We start from the raw sequence: 20346 nt of genomic DNA, 5'->3' as shown, positions 1-20346 counted from the left end.
TCTGATGAATAACCCCTTACTTCAAACATAATTGTTTTTCAACTGAAATCTAGCAAATATAACAGTTCAGAGATAGTTTACAATGTTCAGAAATTAGGTTGTCACCACAAAATTCATTCTACTATTTATAAAAATGAAAGTTTTAAAGATGTCATAAGAAATTAAAGTTCTTCTCTCTTTCCATTTCTTTTTTTCTTTTTCATTTTTTTAAAGTTTTTTTTCCCCTTGAACTGAAATGTGGAATAAACCTATTTGTAAATTTTACTTATTTTAGGATGGCAGTATAACACATCAGATTTCTAGGCCTAATCCTCCAAATTTTGGTCCAGGCTTTGTCAGTAAGTATAAATCTAATTAGTTACCTGTTCTCTGGGGATTGCTTGTTTGCACTATATTTGTGTTCTTTTAAAATCTTGGAGTTAGTTTAGGTGTGTTATTTTAAGTCGAAGTGCCCTCATCTTTTATTAAACATCACTGCCCTATTAGGCATCTTTTCCTCAAGGCATGTATTTCATTGCTTTTTTTTCTGTGCATGAATAATTATGGTTAGAGGTAAATATTTTAATACAGAAAGATCATCTTCCCCATTCTCTTCAGTGTTGCTGCTGTTTTTGTATATAGATTGGGCACTTTACAATCTGTAGAATTAAACCACTTCTTTTCTAATGACTGTCTGCCTAAGTGACCAGGACGCTAAATGGGAACAACAAAGGGAAAGAGAAGCTGGCTTAGCAGCATGGTGTGAAGTCAAGGATGCAGGCAGGATTCCATTGATCCTTTCTAGTTACTTTCAGGGGTCCCAAGGTGGTTCAGGATAGCGTTGAAAGTTCTCCCCAAACTGAACCTTTCTGAAATCTTCAGACTGTTTAGCTAACTTTTTTTTCACCATTATTTTTCATTTTGCTCACCTCTGCTCTCCTGGTTCCAGAAACCAGAAAGGCTTTCCTTGCGGTAGGTCTCATTCTACCAGAAGCAGAACTTCTGAAATCTTGTGAAAAAGCCTGTTCTGAAAAATGCCCTTCAAATTTAGTAGACTAGATTTCAAGTTCATACGTGTACTGGAACTTCTGGGTTTAAGAACAAACCCAAAGTCTGACCTTTTGAAATTACCCCTGCACTAATTATTATAATTTGCATACATATTCGCATTAAAAACAAGTAAACAGCTGTAACCAACTGGCTTTTTCTGGCTTTATTGCGCCCATTGGCTTTGGTTGGATTCTTACTGTATGATGATATTCTGTTATCATTGATGTAATTTTTCAGCTAATGTCCTTCTTGGAATTGTATTTATTTATTTCTTTGTCTTAAAGTGAGTCAAAAAGGTATGTTCTGAATTTCACAACCATAAGGTGACTTTTTTTTTTTTTTTGAACTTGGAATCAGTGAAGTAAAGTGCCCTTAAAGAATTAAGAAGGAATATTGCTACAAGATGAAGAGATACAACTATTTGGGGAGATATTAATGACAGTCATACAAGTAGAGAAGATTTTACTTGATTAATGGCTTATTTATAGACATATTAAGTGACAAAATTCATAAAAATTACCAATGTTTTTAACTTACGGATTTCCTCTATAAAACAGACTTCATTTTGGTCCTTTCTAAAACTTTCTAGGTTCCCTCCCTCATAGTTTAGGACATATTTTCACCATTTAGAAATAGGGGAAACCCATAAACTTAGGAAAATTAGCATGGGAAATGATACCTAATCCATGCTCTGGACCTTAATAGGATATGTCTTACTTTGTCTCTTCAAAATCTGTAAAGTTGAATTAATCAAATACAAATATAGTTCAATATATAGTTTGGCTTATGGGTTAGAGAATTTGATAGTTTAGTAGATAAAAAGTGTTCCATTAGATAAGTCTTTTGCTTTTCAAAGATTGGGTTTATAATATTTATAAGTGTGAAGTTAGCCTGTGTCCTAAGAACATGCATTCTTTGGTTTTCTTGAATATTTTTCTAAAATCTTCTACTTTATATAGTTATTTACTACTGTGTTTTCAAAATATCTATTACAAGGTCATGATGAAAATGTTTCCTTACAAAATGGATTTGTGTAACTTATATTGGACTCTTTAGAAAATTAACACAGGTGAATTTTAATTTTTTTCCTCAGATGATTCACAACGTAAACAGTATGAAGAATGGCTTCAGGAGACCCAGCAGCTTCTTCAGATGCAGCAGAAATATCTTGAAGAACAAATCGGTGCACACAGGAAATCCAAGAAGGCCCTTTCAGCTAAACAACGTACCGCCAAGAAAGCTGGGCGTGAGTTTCCAGAAGAGGATGCAGAGCAGCTCAAGCACGTCACTGAGCAGCAAAGCATGGTTCAGAAGCAGCTAGAACAGGTAATAAATGGGTTTGCGAAATAGAAACAGTTGTTAACGCATAGAATGTTTGGGTCTGTCATTGATTAATTATAAAGGATTTCAATTGGTGTTAAATGGCGCACAGAAGTGCACTGTCAAAAGTGACAGCTCTGAGACCTCTTACTAACTGAAGAAATAACCCCTGTCCTTGCCCCAGAGTCGTGGTCACACAGCACATACTTTCAGTAAGCGCCACTGACGAGATAAGTTCTCATAATCCTGACCTAGAAGAACTGTTTTCATACTGGTTTAGCTAATATAGCTGGGGAAATTCAGTTACTTTCCCTGTTCTGAGAAATCACTGTGCAGAGTCTTAGCTTTCCTGAGGACAGCTCATGGGGAGATCATAGGCTTTTCTACTTGGAGTTGACCTTTGCTTTGCCATGTCCTTCGGTTCCCTAGTTTCTCATGGAATTTCAGATAGAGCATTTGAATCATTCTGGTGGGTTTTTTTTTGTTTTTTTCCCCCCATAGTATGTTTTTATTAGTATTCCTTCTCAATATCATTTTGGTCTTAAAGTACATTGGTGTATCTTACGTAAAGGACTCATTCCTGAAAAATGAGATCATTTTGCTGTTATCTTCCATTATGAACCTGATGTTTCTGAAAATGCTCATACTGAAATATCAGTTATACTCAAGAAGAAGTAAAATTTTAAATTTTTGTTTAGTGTTTAGAATGTGTTAAGTGGCCACTCCTAGGTATTTACTCAGATGAATTAAAAACTTAGGTTCACACACAAACCTCTACACAAATATTGACTGCATCTCTAACACACTCACCAAAAACTGGGAACCCCTGGACTGTCCTTCAGTATCTTGACTGTGGTGATGGCCACACTAATCTCCACCCATGTTAAAGTTCCTAGAATTGTACACCAAAAAAGGTCAATCTTGCTTTTGATTGTCAATTTAAATCTTACTCCCAATGTTAATAGTGGAAAGGGAGGAATTCAGAGCAGATTGAATCAGTAAAAATCACAGCAGTGCTTTCTGTGTAGTGAACACAGTTACATGCCCTGTCTTACCTAACGTTCTCTATAACCTTATGAACAAGGTAGTATTATCACCATTTTACACGTGAGGAATCTGCTGAGTCGTTGTGGAGGTAGGTGACGTAGCTGATCATTGGAGTAGGGATTTCGACTGTGGCGTTTTATCTCCAAGCTATAGCTCCCACAATAATGTCCCAACAATAAGCTGATTACAATATGATTTCCATTGTTTAAAACCAGGACTATTCTGGAATGAGAGGTTTCCTTTCTCTTTAAATTTACTTTCTGGGGCCATGTTTATTTCAAGTAAAAATGCTTTTAGGGATTTCTTTATAACTTATTTTTAGCCTTTTTATTGCCTTCTGGTATTTTTATATAAATTTTTTATGACAAGGGCCTAGTTTTTGCATATCCATGGATCAAATCCTATTGAGAAGCTAATACTGTACTTGGAAAATAGGACACATCATCTGCTACAACATAGTTGCCAGCAGTCCAGTGTAATCTTATTAAGATAAGCAATTCATGACAATGTTTTTAAGAGAATTTCGAAATGTGGCAAAGGCATGGATCACCACCTTCCGTATTCCACTTAGTGTCCCGGTGCATATATGTTCATACTCATTCGCCAGTCCAACGGTAATTCCTCAGTTCTGGCTAGTAAGCCAGTCAGGAAAGAGAAGAAAATAAGTAGCAGTTGCCAGCTACAGGAAAACAGACCAAAACCATTATGTGCAGAGAATATGCTAGTCTGCCTGGGAAACTGTTGAAAATAAGTTGAAAACCTATCAGAACTGGCTCAGTGTACTAGTACAGTACACAAAAATTGAGTGATTTTGGAGGGTATGTACATCATCTTGCACCCCTTTCTCCCAGCTCCCTAAGTGAGGTGGTGTGTCCTCAGGACACGGGTTGTGTCTGCATTGAGATTGGTCCGTGGCGTCTGCCCATGAGGGTACAAAGGCTTTTGGGGATTAATTAACTGACACAAGTCAGTCATTATATTAGGAGCCTCTTAGGAACTGTTCAAAACATTACCTCAGAGCTTTTACATATTTCAGAAATTATAATTTGAATATGTTACCCATTAAATTCAAGGAGTTTTATTACCAATCTAGTCTTTTTAACCTGGAGGGGGAGGGTGTGGTATATGTACTGGTAATTCATCTTGTCTTAACATGTTGTACACTTTTGTATACTTAAGAAATGAAATCTTAACACATTTAAATGGTTAAAGTTTGAGTTAAATCTCACAGTTAGTCTAACCTTATATATTAATGTAACTTCTAAGACATCACAATTAGCTGATTCCTGTGTAGCCTTTGTTTATTGTTTTATTTTTTATATGTAGTTTAAATAGTTTATGACTCAGAGAAAGATTTTCTTAAATATTTATTTCAGAAAAATGTGTTTCAAATTTGTTTTTGGTATTTCATATTTAGAAACATCCTATTATTGAAAAGCTTGGCAGTTTTAGTTGATCAGTCCTTCCTTCCTTTTTTTTTTTTCCCTTGGTGATTTTTGCCATTGCCTAAGCAAGATATTTTTACCTCTGCCTGATCTAACTGCCTTCTGTATAACCTCCACCATAATCGTCAGCCAGTGTTTTTATTTGATACCCATAGCACATATAAGTGAGTAAGATTTAATTTTGCTCTTCCAGATTCGTAAACAACAGAAAGAGCATGCCGAGTTGATTGAAGATTATCGGATCAAGCAGCAGCAGCAGCAGTGTGCCATGGCCCCGCCCACCGTGATGCCAGGTGTCCAGCCCCAGCTGCCCCTGGTTCCAGGCGGCCCCCCGCCCACCATGAGCCAGCCCAGCTTCCCCATGGCGCCGCCGCAGCTCCAGCACCAACAGCACGCAGCGGTCCTGTCCGGCCACACGAGCCCTGCTAGGATGCCCAGTTTACCTGGATGGCAGCCTCCCGGTGCCCCTTCTCACCTCCCCCTCAATCCTCCCAGGATCCAGCCTCCAGTTGCCCAGTTACCAATAAAAACTTGTCCGCCAGCCCCAGGGGCAGTGTCAAATGCAAATCCACAGAGTGGACCACCACCACGGGTGGAATTCGATGACAATAACCCGTTCAGTGAAAGTTTTCAAGAACGGGAACGTAAGGAACGTTTACGAGAGCAGCAGGAAAGACAGCGGATCCAGCTCATGCAAGAAGTAGATAGACAGAGAGCTTTGCAGCAGAGGATGGAAATGGGGCAGCACGGCATGATGGGCTCGGAACTGAGCAGCAGGACGCCTGTGTCCCAGGTTCCATTCTACACTTCTGACCTGCCTTGTGATTTTACGCAACCTCCAAGACCCCTTCAGCAGCCTCCGCAGCAGCAACAGCAAGCGGGGCCGGTTTTACAGCAGCAGAACATACAGCAAGGGTCTATTAATTCACCCCCCACCCCAAACTTCATGCAAACCAATGAGCGAAGGCAGATGGGACCTCCCTCGTTTGTTCCTGACTCACCATCAATTCCTGGTGGAAGCCCAAATTTCCATTCTGTGAAGCCGGTACATGGAGGTGTTCCTGGGGCCAGCTTCCAGCAGTCCCCGGTGAGGCCTCCTTTCACACCCGCTTTACCCGCGGCACCTCCAGTGGCTAAGAGCAGTCTCCCCTGTGGCCAAGACCCGGCTGTAAGCCGTGGACAGAGTTACCCAGGATCAGCCCCGTCTCTCATTCAGCTGTATTCTGATATAATCCCAGAAGAGAAAGGGAAAAAGAAGAGAACAAGGAAGAAGAAGAAAGACGACGAAGCGGAGTCTACCAAGGCACCTTCTACTCCGCATTCGGACGTAACCGCTCCACCAACCCCGGGTGTCTCGGAAGCTGCCTCTGCTCCCGCCGTGAGCGCCCCCGGCGAGCCCCCTCCGCAGGGAGAGCCCGAGTCAGCGGAACCAGGCGGCCTGTCGCCTCCTGACCCGGCAGCGGGCCCGCTGTGCCCAGAGCCGGAGAGCAAACTGCCCAGCGGTGACTTCGCACGAGGAGCCCTAGGTCAGCAGACCTGTGCGAGTTCGGAGGTGGGCAAGCGCCCCATCGACGCCCCTGCCCCCACTGGGGAGATGAAACCGGAGTCAGCTGAGCCCGAGCAGCGCCCGGGCCCAGATGGGCCTGAACTGGAGGAGCGCCCTGGGGATCGAGCCAAAGAAAGGGCTGTGGCCGGCGCTGCCTGCCCGGGGCAGAGTCCCCCCCGACCTGCCGGCGCTCCTGCTGCCAAAGGAGATTCAGGCAATGAGCTTCTGAAGCACCTGCTGAAAAATAAAAAGGCATCTTCCCTTTTAAATCAAAAACCGGAAGGGAGTTTTTGTTCAGAAGACGACGGTACGAAGGATAGCAAACTGGTTGAGAGGCAGAACCCAGCCGACGTGGTAAGTGTGGCTCAGGAAAACAGCTTACTTTTTTCCCCTTTTATTTTAAATTATGGTTACAACAGATTAGTGCCAACTGCTGTATTGATTTCAACGCCATTTTATAACCTTTTTACTCTGGAGTAAAAAAACGCGGACCTCATGTTTTGGTTTATACCCATAAACTGTATCAAGTAATAATTTGTTTACTGTATTTTTCAAAAATACAGAGAGCTGTAGGGTCATGCGTTTCATATGTAACATATTCCTGTCAGCTGATTATCACCACATCGAGTTGATCTAACTAAAGCAAAGAAGTAAACATGTACATGTCCTAATTGCAAATAGAGTGCAGTTTCCATTAACCTCTTTGAAATACAGAAAAAAGCTCACGCACCCTGTTAATACCCCTGGGGACTCTCAGGAATAACCCATATTGGGAATCCATTCTGTTGCAAAGTATTAATACTTAATGTTATACAAACACAGTTTTACAGGTAGATGCTGTTTTATCTTTGTGGTTTTCCATGTGTCGATATTTTGCCCTTTTCAAGTTTTTTTTTTTTAAGTTTTTTTTTTAAGTGCTAGACTTTTTTTTTTTTTTTTTTTTTTTGGCTGCGTTGGGTCTTTGCTGCTGCGTGTGGGCTTTCTCTAGTTGCAGCGAGCGGGGGCCACTCTTCGTTGCAGTATGCGGGCCTCTCCTGTTGCGGAGCACGGGCTCTAGGCTCAAGGGCTTCAGTAGTTGTGGCGCACGGGCTTAGTTGCTCTGCAGCATGTGGGATCTTCCAGGACCAGGGATTGAACCCGTGTCCCCGCATTGGCAGGCGGATTCTCAACCACTGTGCCACCAGGGAAGTCCCCTTTTTAAGTTATAAAACATTGGATTTGCTTTTGTTTTTTCATTTGTATGAAGAACTTTGTTGTAAATATACCTTTACAAGATTCGATCTCCTGCATTTCAGTGAACTTCCTTGACATACTTCCCAAACCCGGGTTTTCTAGTTTGTAGGAATCGGCTAACTTGTCTTATCTTTCACATGCTACACTACCATATGGCTATTGTGTTCATAAAGCTTTCCCTGTAGTGCTTCTCAAATTAGATTTTAAATTTTTCATTTTTTTAATTGAATGAGGTGGAGCGCTATATTTAGTTGTCCAAATTTGCAGTTTTAAGATTGTTAGTGAAGCCATTTGTTTTGCAAGTCTTGGCTTACTCTTTGTTTTATTTGTCCGATTCAGTAGAGGTTGAGTGGTAACCCCACAGAGTCATGTAATTTTTGTAAATTTTGGTGGTGATAACGTTTTCAGTCATATTTGTCATCAGCAAATAGGCCTGATCTCTAGCTTCTTGGTCCATTGCATCCTCTGCCCCTAGGAATACCGGGCTACTTGCAGGCCCTGAGTGTCTTTCTGATTTTACCCTTCCATATATGGCCATACGCTGCTGTTTCTGCCTGCTCTGCTCTCCCTTCTTTTTTTTTTTTTTTTTTTTTTTTTTTTTAACATCTGGCCAATATCTGTATCTTTTAAGACTCAGTTCTGGAATCGCCTTCCCCAGATACCTTACTCAGCTCAGCCAGTCTCACATAAGTGAATGCCCGTGTGCTTGCATAGCAGTTTCTCTAGTACCACTGAGCATAGACGGCTCCTTGAAGGGTGTAGACGGCGTCCTGAGCACCTTTCTGTCTCTATGCCTTTCTATCTCAATACCACATAGTTGGTACTCGGTGGAGTTAGGTCCTAATACTGGTGATTATATGTAAAAAAATATTTATATTGGGTGTTATGATAGAAAAAGGGATGAGGTCAATTAGTATATGTATAAATGTTTGGACTGTCACATGTTCTCATATCCATCTGGGAGGGCAGCAAGGGGCGGGGGCCCTGGATTACTAGGGGTAATGTGGTTACATTCTAGGGGTTACACTGTGCTCAGCGCTTGCCCTGAGGTACGGCAGGCACAATTATTATTCCCATTTGACAAATGATGAAATTCACCTACTTTCTAGTCACACTTAAGGCAGAATTGTTGTGGCAGTAGCTGGACAGGCCCAGTTTTTCCTCCGTGCTGAGGACATGTGTTTTCTCACACATAAATTGGCATTAGTTGTAGTGTAGGGGTAAAGCCTTGGGGGGCTTTGAGAGCTCACATCACTCAGCTTCTGTCAAATCCATGTTTCACCTCTTTCCAGCGTGCAGCCTGGGCAGGTCAAGCTTTCTGTGCCTCAGTTTCCTCATCTGTAAAACAGGATTAATAATGCTCCCTGTTACTGGGTTGCCACAGGGATTAAAGGAATTAGAGTACACCTTGTGCTTGTGATATGAATAAAAGGTGGTGCATACCCATGACTACCAATGACATATCTAGGAATTTTACAAGAGGAATGTAAAATTCTAATATGTGCAAAGGTGTGACCACATGAATAGCTAATGAATGACTTTATCTTTACTAATAGATAAAAATGAGAGAAAACAACCTAAATCCACTACTGTAGTTGTTGATTGGATTATTGTTTCTGTATATCTATATCTGAATATACAGATTTTTTGCAGCCATTAACATTTGTTATGCATGAATGTTTAAGGTCACGGGGAACAAACCACACGTCAAGTTTAAAAGGCAACCACCAGAATAAAAGAATATTGAGTGTGATTCATTGTGTTTTTAACAAAATATATGTAGGCATAGATAAAAGATCGAAAACAAGTACATTAAAATGTGAACTGTTCCTATCTCAGGCAAACTTTTGGATGGTTTTTAATCTTTTGTGTTCTTCTGTAATTAAAAGTATTCTTTGAACTGTAGTACCAGCTGCTCTTCAGGGTGGTTGTGGGGATTGGCGAAGTCTGTTAGGCACTTAGAGTGCCTGACCCTGCTGCACACCTACTAAGCGGCTGCGTTGTTCTTCTCTCATAAGCCTGTCAGAAGTGCTCGGGCCCTGCTCTGTGCTTCTCACAGTGCAGTCCTGGGGGGTTGGCAGCCTCAACCTTACCCGGGAGCTTTTTAGGAAACTGGGATGTTGGGCTCCCAGCTCAGGTGGACCAGTCAGAATATGCTTTTCAACAAGGTCCCAGGTGATTCGCATTCATATGGACATGAGAGGCATAGCTCTAGGCCAGGGTTCTCTGAACTTTAATGTGTCAGAATCACCTGGAGGGCTTGTTAAAGGTTTGGGTTCAGTAGGTCCGGGGTGGGACCAGAGAACGTGCGTTTCTAACCATCCTAGGTGGCGCTCATTCTGCCGCTCTGGGGACCACCGTTTGAGAAGCACCGATCTAGCCCTGGGATGGGCGCTGTGTTCCTGCTTCCATATCCCCTCCTTTTTGTACGAGCCAGCAATGGTTTTTACACTTTTTCATGGTTGAAGAAAATCCGAAACAGAGTAGTATTTCACAACATGTGAAAATTATATGAAATTCAAGGTTCAGTGTCCATGAATTTAAAACATCTTATTAGACCATAGCCTAGCTCATTAGTTTATGAATTGTCTGTGGTTGATTTTGCAGTACCAGGGCAGAGAGTTGAGTAGCTATATTTACTCTTTGGCCTTTTACAGAACAACTTTGCCATCCGTGCTGTAAGTCATTTAGATATATATAAATGGAAACTATAATCTGCAAACCCTCAAAGAGTCAATGCAGAGCACGTTAAAATAAGTTTAGCAACTATAGTTGCCTATAGCAAAGTATAGCTGTCAAGTTTAGAAATAATGGCCCCTAAAAATAGTCCCATATTTTTAAGTATTGATAGTACTACCCTTAAAAACCTCTTTAAGGACTGGTTTGTTCTTAGCCATAGAGACAAAAGTTAAAGAAAAGGCTTACTTGCTATCATATAGGTCCTCTTTTATTTTTAAGTATGTAGCAGTTGTTATTCAGTCAAATGTATGACCATGAACTAATTTGAATGAACAATGTTGTTTGTTTTTAGTGATCTCTGAGGCTAGCTGTTCCTCTCAACTGAGATGCATAGGCTGTGAAGCTTTTCTGGAGCTTAGCAATGGTGCCCGCATACCTTGTATTTCACCCATTCCTAAGGGGAGCCCAAATAAGGCCCCAAGACCACCATGCAGAGACCACCACAGCCATCTAGCTTAGAGCACCCCTTCCTCCACAGCCGCCAGTGGGCAGGAATAAGGAGCTCCGGGCTGTCACTGGCACAAGTATGGGCAGGCCTGAGGAGTAATGCTTCCTCTGAAAGGGAGAATAGCCACACTTAAGAGTTCTGCTCTCTCCTCAAGCTTTGCAGCTTACTGATTTCCATACTTGAGAATCATGTTTCAAAAAAGGGATGCTGTTTTCAGAAAACAGGCCATTTGATGCCACCATTTTCCCTCCTTAACTTTGGGTACCCACGTTAGGAATGTTGTGTCTTAGGATGGAACTGGATTAGCAGGAACTGGAATTCAAGCGTGTGGACAGTTCACTTATTTCTTAACCTTTCCAATTACATTAGCAAACTTTGGGGGCTCAAGTGCAAGGTGGTTTTGGATGTGGCAACAGCCAGTTGCCAAAAACAGATGGAGGAAGTGAAACCAAGAAACAGCGAAGCAAAAGGACTCAGAGGACCGGAGAGAAGGCAGCACCTCGGTCGAAGAAAAGGAAAAAGGAAGAAGAGGAGAAACAAGCGATGTTCTCTACCACCGACACCTTTACCCACCTGAAGCAGGTGAGTTTTTTGGAGCAGCCCCTTTAAAAATTCAAGGAAGTGAGACATCAGATGCTTTTTCAACCCTGTTAAACTGAAACTTTCCCAAAAGTAGAGAGTTAAGGGGTAAAAGACATCTCAACAAGCAACCTAATAGATTTCCTATTTGCAAGCAAACTTGCACCTTATCCTATTGGCACCCCAAAATTTTAGTAAAATAGATGGATTGGTTGGCGCTGGTCAAGATTTACTTATGTTCAAAGGGAGCAGCCTCAGCACCAAGAAAAATTCTGTCCACGTTACTTGTGACTCCGGATGCAAAGAAACACAGGCATTGGTCTCTCCCCCTAGTAGAGTGCATTCTTACACCTTTGTGGCTGTTACAGAAGGTGGGAGACAGCTGCTGAAGAGTGCCACTGGGGGCACCTAGCCTCAGTTCAGCCCTGATTCTTGCTGAGCGAAGATAAGGAAGGTGTTTTTCTTGTTAGAAGCCTGGCAGCATCCCTTTAAGACAGATGAGAAAAAGGCTCATTTTTAAGTATATCTCAAAGATTCTATAGTCTCTCTCACTTATTCCAGCATTTTGATACTTGAAATTTTTAAGTCTTATTTTTCTCAAGCCTTATTTGACTAAGTTGCCTTGGGTCTTAGAAAAATTGAGAAACACTTGTTTTGTTTATCGTGTACATTACTCTTAAATGTGTTTTTCAATAGCAGCTCTCTCTGCTCCCTCTAATGGAACCAGTCATTGGAGTGAACTTTGCCCACTTTCTTCCTTACGGCAGTGGCCAGTTTAATAGTGGGAATCGACTTCTAGGAACTTTTGGCAGTGCTACCCTTGAAGGGGTTTCGGATTACTATTCTCAGTTGATCTACAAGGTATGTTTCTTTGCCAAGGTGTTACCTTGCTTCCTCTTTGGATGCCATATCAGAATTGGTAGAGCTTGTCTTGTTTTTCCATCTAGTTTACATCTATCTAATCTTCCAAGTTCCATTTAAACTCTAGTTCAACTAAAAGGTTAAAATTTTACCAGGTAAAGTGTTTCCAATATGAACATTTGAAATTTTTGTATAGGTCAGAATACAAATTGTGAAAAACATCCATTGTATATTTCTATGGTGGGAAAATATTTATTTTCCTATAATCTTTATTAACTCTTAAGATGACTCCAAATTCATAGTAAATAGAGTAAAAAATGCAGTTAGGGATTTACCCTGAAAAATACAGTGAAAAAAACCTAGAAATGTATTTTGTCTAATAATTTAGGTACTAATTGCACCTGTGCATTAATTCTTAGGCTGCAAAAATAATATCAAACTGAACCAAGTTTATCTTTTGGTAATATTTTTTTAACAAAGTTGTATGATAGGCTCATTAGATACTCTTTACTTCACATCTGACTTGTGTAAAGTGATCTTTTTTGCAAAAATATTTGAGAGTATCATCAGTTTTTCTGAGGGCTTCTCTTCTTTAGTATTAAAATCATTCTCTTGTGATATTCCATTTATTATCGTTGTTGGCTTTTCTCTTCAGTTAGAACCTCTCCTAACTCTTGTAAATGCCTTCTCTTCTGATGCAAGCTGTTCTCCACGCAACTTCATCATCTTCAGAAATCCTAGATCTTTGCAAGATTTGTAATTTTACCTTGCACTTGATTTGCACGGTATTATTGGTAGATTCCAGCAGTCCCTGAGAGACTAGTCAATGAATCAATGACAAATTGGTGACAGACGTTAAGCAGGGAGAAATGTTTGGGGGGAAACTACATTTGTTAAGGTTCAGTCCATTTAGTTATTATTGCTACTCCTTTTGCTTCTTTCTGAGATTTTAGACAATCCAGATTCTAATATCTAAGATACAAGTTGCAGTTATGGATTAGGATCTTAAATTCTCACGTTTTTGATAGAACTGGGGCATATCTTAATTTAATAAAGGAATTTTTTGAGAACTCTCTACAATTTATTGGTCGAATTTTAAAGCTATCCTTCACTGGCTTTAACAGTGAAACTTGAGAAGAGTTGTATAGAATCAAATCAGGCACAGTGTAAATTTGCTTCTTAATTTCAAAGCTAAGTACTCAAGCTGGGGCAAGTGAGCCAGTGGGTGGTATGTCCAGAGGATGATGGGTGTTTGTTCCACTGACATGCCTCCTGGCCTGTACGTTTCTTTTTCTTCTTGGTGTGCATTTTAGGAATGAAGGTGCCTCTGATTACATTTCTGTACCTTGCCTCCCTGTGCTGAAAATTCACAGAACTAAGTTTTAGCAAGGTCGTGGCATATTTGCTCAGTAGCATATAATTTAAAATTTTTTGGTCTCCTGCAGCAGAATAATTTAAGTAATCCTCCAACACCCCCTGCCTCTCTTCCTCCTACACCACCTCCTATGGCTTGTCCGAAGATGGCAAATGGTTTTGCAACAACTGAAGAACTTGCTGGAAAAGCTGGAGTATTAGTGAGTCATGAAGGTAGGATGCCAAGCCTCCAAGTCTTGTACCTTTGAGGAGTTTGCCGGCTGTGTGTGGTGAAATGGCAGTCGGATTGTAAAGTTTACCCATTACCAGTTTTGACTGACTTATGATTTTGTGTTTTTGCTCTTCCAGTTACCAAAAGCCTAGGACCTAAACCATTTCACCTGCCGTTCAGACCGCACGATGACTTGTTGGCCAGAGCGACTGCTCAAGGCCCAAAGACAGTGGACGTTCCTGCTTCACTCCCAACACCGCCTCATAATAATCAGGAGGAATTAAGGTAGAAGTTCCTTTTTCTCAAGTATTTTTTAGTTATTTCATTTATTAAAAAATGTATATGTGTTTGTATATAGCATAATGTCTGTAGGAAAAGCATGTAAAAACACTTAAAAGGTGAAATTTGGTGAATAATTTTCTTCAGAATTGAAAGTTTATAAAACATTCTTACTATTAAAAAGAATTCATTTGTGCACTTTAGAAATCTCATGATATAGGAGGTTCAACAAGTAATAATGATAGAATAGACATTAAGGCACTGGGACTCTCCATGCAAAATATTTCAAAGATCATTGTCCTTTATAAGCTGTTAATGTGATTTGCTGGGTTTATTGATGTTTGCAGATGTCAAAATAAAAGAGCGGCAGTCACAGAGCAGAGCATGCTTTTGTGGAAGAGAATTTAAGGGCTGTCCTGTCCACAGTTTGTAACTCCTTTGTGTCAGTTCTTTAGCCCCAGGATTCTGATTAGGGAAAATCAGCTTCTCCTAGTAGATAGTCACAACCCAGCCAGTTAGATCCAGGGGAGGTTCTTATATAGCTCATCAAATTATTCTCTCTTCTTGGAAAATCTGCTAACCACCCTCTCTTTGATAAGACGTCATTTGACTAAGACCCTTTACTGTACAAATGAGAAGACTGCGGACCAAGGGGAAGTAACTTGTCCAGAGTTAGAACCCAGCTCTTTGTCTCTCCTGGACCTTACCGCTAGATGTATGCCGGAGTTGTCACTCAGGAGCAGCTGTGGGAGGTGGCCTCCTGGGTGCGCGTGTCTGGGGCCCACTCCTGGGTTCCACAGGGGCTCCTTGGAAGCCTCTCTTGGGTCTCCTGTTAATGCTGCTTCTCACAGTGTTCCTTCAGCCTGGCAGCGTCTCCTGTGGGGTGGGGTGGGCGGTGTGAGACCCCAGGTTCTCGAGCTGCCGTACAACGTTTAGCCCAAGACCACACTCACCCTACAGCCCCATTTGCCTTGGTAACCTTTAGCTTCTTGGACTAGACCAGTCTCTTCCTTTTTTCACTTCGCTTTATCAGTTAAGAAAAATGAAGGCCTGTGAAGCCATAATGGCCAGGTTTTTTCCGTCTTGCCACTGTAAGTAAACAGCAGCCACAGGAGAGTTCTGTGCACGCGTGCCTGGGTGTGTGGTGGACTGCTCTTTCCTTTTTCAGCCACAGGAGTGTTCCCTAGTCTCAGTGATCTGGAGCTTTGCAAAGGTGTGAGTATCCATTCTTTCTATGCTGTGTTATAATCTCAACGTCTTCCTCCTTTGGCAGGTCTTTAAACTTGGATGCTAAAGCTTTAGTCAGAAGGAAACATACCATGTAAATTACTTGATAGTGAAACATACTTCTTATTTTTTTCCCAAGAGATGTCCTGTCTGGCCCTGAGCTGAATCTTTGGCTTCTCAGCTTGTTGCCACTGTCCAAAGGTCACACACATAGACAGGGCTGGGCTGGTGTGGGGAGCCCCCAGCGGCGGCCTTGCACCCGCTGATGTGTGTTTATTCTGCTCCCAGGATACAGGACCACGGGGGTGACCGGGACACCCCTGACAGTGTTGTGCCCTCATCCTCTCCTGAGAGTGTGGTCGGGATGGAAGTGAGCAGATACCCAGACCTGTCCCTGGTCAAAGAGGAGCCTCCAGAGCCCGTGCCGTCGCCCATCATCCCAATCCTCCCGAGCAGCACCGGGAAAGGTAGGGGGCGCCGTGCGGTGGGAGGGTTGGCTAACGTGAACGCTTAGAAAAGCTGTTAACACTCAACTCATCCTTCCTTTTTTAAGGGTTGGAATCTAGAAGGAATGACATCAAAACTGAGCCGGGCACTTTATTTTTCACGTCACCTTTTGGTTCATCACCAAATGGTCCCCGATCGGGTCTCATATCTGTGGCAATCACTCTGCATCCTACAGCTGCTGAGGTAAAGATGGACTGGCTGTTGGACGTTGTAGAATATTACCCATTTCTGAAGGAGTGTCAGGTGGCTCCCAGTGACACGTACAGCTGGGTCACCGCGGATAGAGATTAAAGTTAGGGCTTGGCTCAGCAGTCCCTTCAGACATCTGCGCTGCCGTGAGTACTAGAAATTGATCTCAGCCTCAGTCAAGACAAAAAGGGCAAATCGAAGTCAGAGATCTCATTTTTTTACTAAAGAATGTATATGGTAGAGAACTCTTCAGAGAGTTGACAACTGTTTACACGTAGAAAATGAAGCAGTGAAGAACTCTGTCAACGGTGAAAGTTTTCCAGAAGCACTATGTTCAGGTGGCAGCTGCTCATATCAAACACTAGTACATGGCTGAGGATTTTTGTAAACTCTTACTTCTTGATGACATTTCGCTGGCCACCAGACTCGTAGGCCATTGACGGGGCGTCTTGGTCGCCCGCAGAACGTAACAGTGGCAAGTTCTCGTGGACTGTGGAGAGTCCGCCTGAAGGAAGCTTCTGACCAGCTGTAAAAACCAGGACAAGGTTTATAACTCATTCCTTGAATTAAAATGTCTAAAATAGTTTAATGTTCTCTCAGATATTTAACATTAATTGGAATCCCTGTATGAGGATTTCTGTATATGGAAGCTTTGTTTGGGTATTGGCCCATTAAAACCCTTTTTCCCCGCCGAGACTCTTAAGTCTAAATAAAAATGGTTGGATTTGCTTGGGGTGTATGCACCATGCAGATAGCATTTATCCTAATGTGACTTTTTCTTCAGTGGTTCTCTGTTGCCTTCTGGGTGGGTAATGCAGCATTTGCAATTTTGTTTTAGAACATTAGCAGTGTTGTGGCTGCATTTTCCGACCTCCTCCACGTTCGGATTCCTAACAGCTACGAGGTTAGTAATGCTCCAGATGTTCCATCCATGGGTTTGGTCAGTAGCCACAGAGTAAACCCAGGTTTGGAGTATCGACAGCGTTTATTTCTTCGTGGGCCTCCACCAGGATCTGCAAACCCTCCCAGACTAGCCAGCTCTTACCACCTGAAGCAGCCTACTGTGCCCTTCCCTCCAGCAAGCAATGGTGAGCTGGTTTACATTTTGTTAACCCCAGATTCATTCTTGATTCAAAAGTTACGCTGCTTCTCTTTAAGATCTCGCTTTGATTTTAAGGGAATAAGAGGTCACGTGTTGGCACTCAGTCCTTGGTGACTTAACCCCCCCGGGTTCTGTCTTCTGAGGCGTGACTGGACCTTTAGTGCCTGGGGCCTACGTCACACCCTCTTGTCAGCCACGAGGCGTTTGAAGCAGGCGCTCTCCGACCTGCTTACCCTTGAGACCTGCTTACCCTTGAGCCGCGTTTGTTCTCCAGCGCCCCGAGCCTCCCCTCCTACTTAGCGCTGTGTCACACTGTGCAGATGAGGCCGCCACCTCTGCCTGTGTTCCTGTTCCCTTTCCTTCTGCGGCATCTCCGGGGCCCCTCTCTTCTGTAGGTGCGCTCACACCTTCCCCATCACTGAAAGGTGGGCCCGTTCCTCGCACCTGTGTGGCGTCCCTTCCCTCCCCGTCTTCCTGGTCTGGCCTCACCCTCACCCCACCCTCCCCGCCTCTTCGCTCACCAGTTTCTTGGCTGTCTTGTCTCCGTCCTCACCTGCTCTTAGAGCCCAGCCTCTCCCCACGTCTCGCCCTTGAGCCATGCTGACAGTTGCTCATGTTGGGTTTGAACTCTCAGCCTCTGGCTGCTCTGTCACCCTTGCTTTCTCCCTGCTTCTCCCTTCTGCCTTCATGGCCACGCGAGCGATGCGCTCTGAGATCGTCACACGCTTACCAGTCTGCGTCCTTGCTCGCATTTTTATCTTGGCCCTGGAACTTCTTCATCCCTCTTCGCCTTTCCACATCACGCTCATTGAAGACTCTCGTTCACATACCTCTTCATCTTTCATAAGAGATTTCGTACCCTCTTCACCCTGGAGCAAAAGTATTCTCTTTCCCCCGACTCACTTTGCACTGAGACTGGAGACGACCCTCCGCGCGTCCCGGTTTCCCTCCACACTTCTCACAGCCCAGCGTGTTGTCCCAGCCGTGTGAGAATAGCTTCCTTTCTTTGTACCCCAGTGTCATGCACGTAATAGATGCCCCGTAACCATTGCTTAGAAAATAAGATGTTTATTAATTACTAAAGACTAGCGTGTGGTAAATTAAATGAACCATATTGCAGTCAATCGATGCAGTACAGCTTTACACCCTGGACCGCCTTTGTAGTGGTCAGCTTTAGTCGCTAATGAACGTCTTTTGTCTTTAGGCCTTTCTGGGTGCACGGGCACTAGTCACGGTGTCACAGAAAGTGCGGCTCTCAGGCCACAGTGGTGCTGCCACTGTCATGTCGTCGTTCTGGGCCACGGCGTGAGGAAGCCGGCCAGAGACCCGGCCTTTGTGAGCAAGGTACTCGCACGTCCCTTCCCTGGCCCCCGGCTCCCCGCCCGCCCCCGCCGTGCCTGGGCAGCGCCCGCTCCTGCGTCAGGAGGAGTCGTTTCTGGGGCTCCACAGACGCCTCCCCCAGAGGTCGCCATCAGCATGTTTCATGTGCTTGAGCTTAAAACCAAGTAGCTACAGCAGCCTGTTCAGGGGGTCCGATGAGAGCCGCGTATTTTTAAACGGTGAAATATGGAAAGTAAAGTTTATTTCTGCAAATGTAGTTTCTCTGTGGCTAAATTATAATATACTAAATACTGGCTCGTAGTTACCTTTTTACTACTTTTAGGATTGCTGCTTTCACTTTGAACAGAACAGACCCAGCCCCGTGCAGATCTTGTTCTCATTAGATCCCGACTTGTCGAGCTCCCCACACCTTTCTCTTTGCTTTTCAGGGTTCCCGAGACAGCTCGAGCAGAGCGGAGAAGGACATTGTCTTCTGTAGTAATAACTGCTTTATTCTCTATTCATCAGCTGCACAAGCAAAAACCTCAGAAAGCAAGGTAAGATGGGGACAGTTTCGGTCAGCAGTCTGCGTTGAGTGACACCTGTGTTTCGGGGGTGTGTCCGCTTCCTCCACCCAGAGCTCCCCCCGGGGAGTCTGAGCGGAGGCTCCCCGGCTTGGGGAGGAGCGGTCGGTCCAGCTGTCACTGCAAACTAAGTAACGTCAGCTTATTCAACAAGAGTGGGCAGATTTGAACTGCGTCTTAAAAGTTCAGAATTGAATAAAACACTACTATTAAAATCTGTAATTTTACTTATTTAATTACAAATAATTTAATCACAACTATAAAGTATTGCTTCAGTGATCTTGTCCCAATGGGAAAACCTGTTCACAACGACAGTTCAGGTCTATTCATGTATTTTGGGGGAAAAGTATCTGTCTTGTACCAGGTTGGAAAAGGTCTATTTGTTTTTTGTGTGGTTTAAGTGTATCTTTGAGTGTGTAGCCGATGTGGACGATACGTTTTTAACTGTTTGCGCTGAAGGAAGTTTTTCCCGTGCTGTGATAGTCAGTCTCTCCTCCCTCCACATCATTGCTCTTGTGTCTTTCTCAGAAGAATGTTCTGGAGACTCTTATTTTTTTAAAAAGGCAGTAGCGTCCAGTGTAATAAAATTCAAGCTACTTGCCAAATAAATTTATACTTTAAAATATATCAGCCTAGATGAGAGAAGGAATTTTTTTTCCACCACATAATTTCTTGAGTCCGTGTGCAGTGTCTGCCTGCTTCTGGATTTTCTGTGAGGCGCGTCTTTTTTCAGAGCTGTGTAGGGTGGGGTGCATGAGAAGAGGGAAGCCTGTGGGTTTGCTGTTGATTTGGTTATGACAACACTTTGTATCTAAAAAGAAACTAATGGAACTTCTGTCTCATCTCAGCCCTTTCAGCAGTTGGATGGGAACCGGGCAGCCTCTGAGAAAAGTTAAATATGATTTGTTTTGTTGACAGGGGACTTCTTCCCCATCTTTCACACTTATGCCAATTAATTAAGCCTAAGGTTAACAAACAGGAATTTCAGAGGGTGGGACGAGCTCGTAGAAAATTATGGTCCAGAGTTCTTATTTGGTTTAACAAAAAGCTGTTCCGTCTTGTAGATTTAAATTAGCTCCTGTGCCACGAAAAGTCTTAAGAGCAGAATAGTCTCCAGAGTTCAGGCTTTGCAGAGAACACGCTCTCTCTCTGTCCAGACGCAAGCACCATCGACCTCCGCTGTGCGCCTGTCCTCACCTCTCACTTACAGACCCAGAGCCAGACACCCTGCTGTTGGAACCCTGCTGCTTGGCTTCTTGTTGTAGCAAGAATTGCCCTGGGGGCTTTGGAATTACTCTTTCTTGTG

At 43.0% G+C, this 20346-nt stretch overlaps 1 protein-coding gene across 29 annotated transcripts in view; it reads left to right on the top strand.

Annotated features, from left to right (window-relative positions):
* Positions 1–20346, top strand: part of KMT2C (lysine methyltransferase 2C) — a 275535-nt gene that overhangs the window by 245321 nt on the left and 9868 nt on the right. For 20 of the 29 annotated variants that reach the window (XM_082473736.1, XM_082473735.1, XM_082473734.1 and 17 more), the window contains 12 exons: positions 275–338; positions 2123–2355; positions 5035–6741; positions 11177–11389; positions 12083–12247; positions 13693–13834; positions 13970–14117; positions 15627–15805; positions 15892–16028; positions 16873–17122; positions 18341–18480; positions 18906–19013. In XM_082473736.1, the coding sequence (XP_082329862.1) occupies positions 275–338; positions 2123–2355; positions 5035–6741; positions 11177–11389; positions 12083–12247; positions 13693–13834; positions 13970–14117; positions 15627–15805; positions 15892–16028; positions 16873–17122; positions 18341–18480; positions 18906–19013 (3486 nt within the window). Of the gene's footprint in view, positions 1–274; positions 339–2122; positions 2356–5034; positions 6742–11176; positions 11390–12082; positions 12248–13692; positions 13835–13969; positions 14118–15279; positions 15327–15626; positions 15806–15891; positions 16029–16872; positions 17123–18340; positions 18481–18905; positions 19014–20346 lie in introns of those variants that run through there. The other 9 variants (XM_082473737.1, XM_082473725.1, XM_082473730.1 and 6 more) reach the window with 7 other exon arrangements.

The sequence above is a fragment of the Balaenoptera physalus genome, assembly GCF_965194825.1.
Source record: "Balaenoptera physalus genome assembly, chromosome: 8".
Lineage (NCBI taxonomy): Eukaryota > Metazoa > Chordata > Mammalia > Artiodactyla > Balaenopteridae > Balaenoptera > Balaenoptera physalus.
Note: the sequence above shows the minus strand (reverse complement) of the source record. Positions and strands in the feature narration are given on the sequence as shown.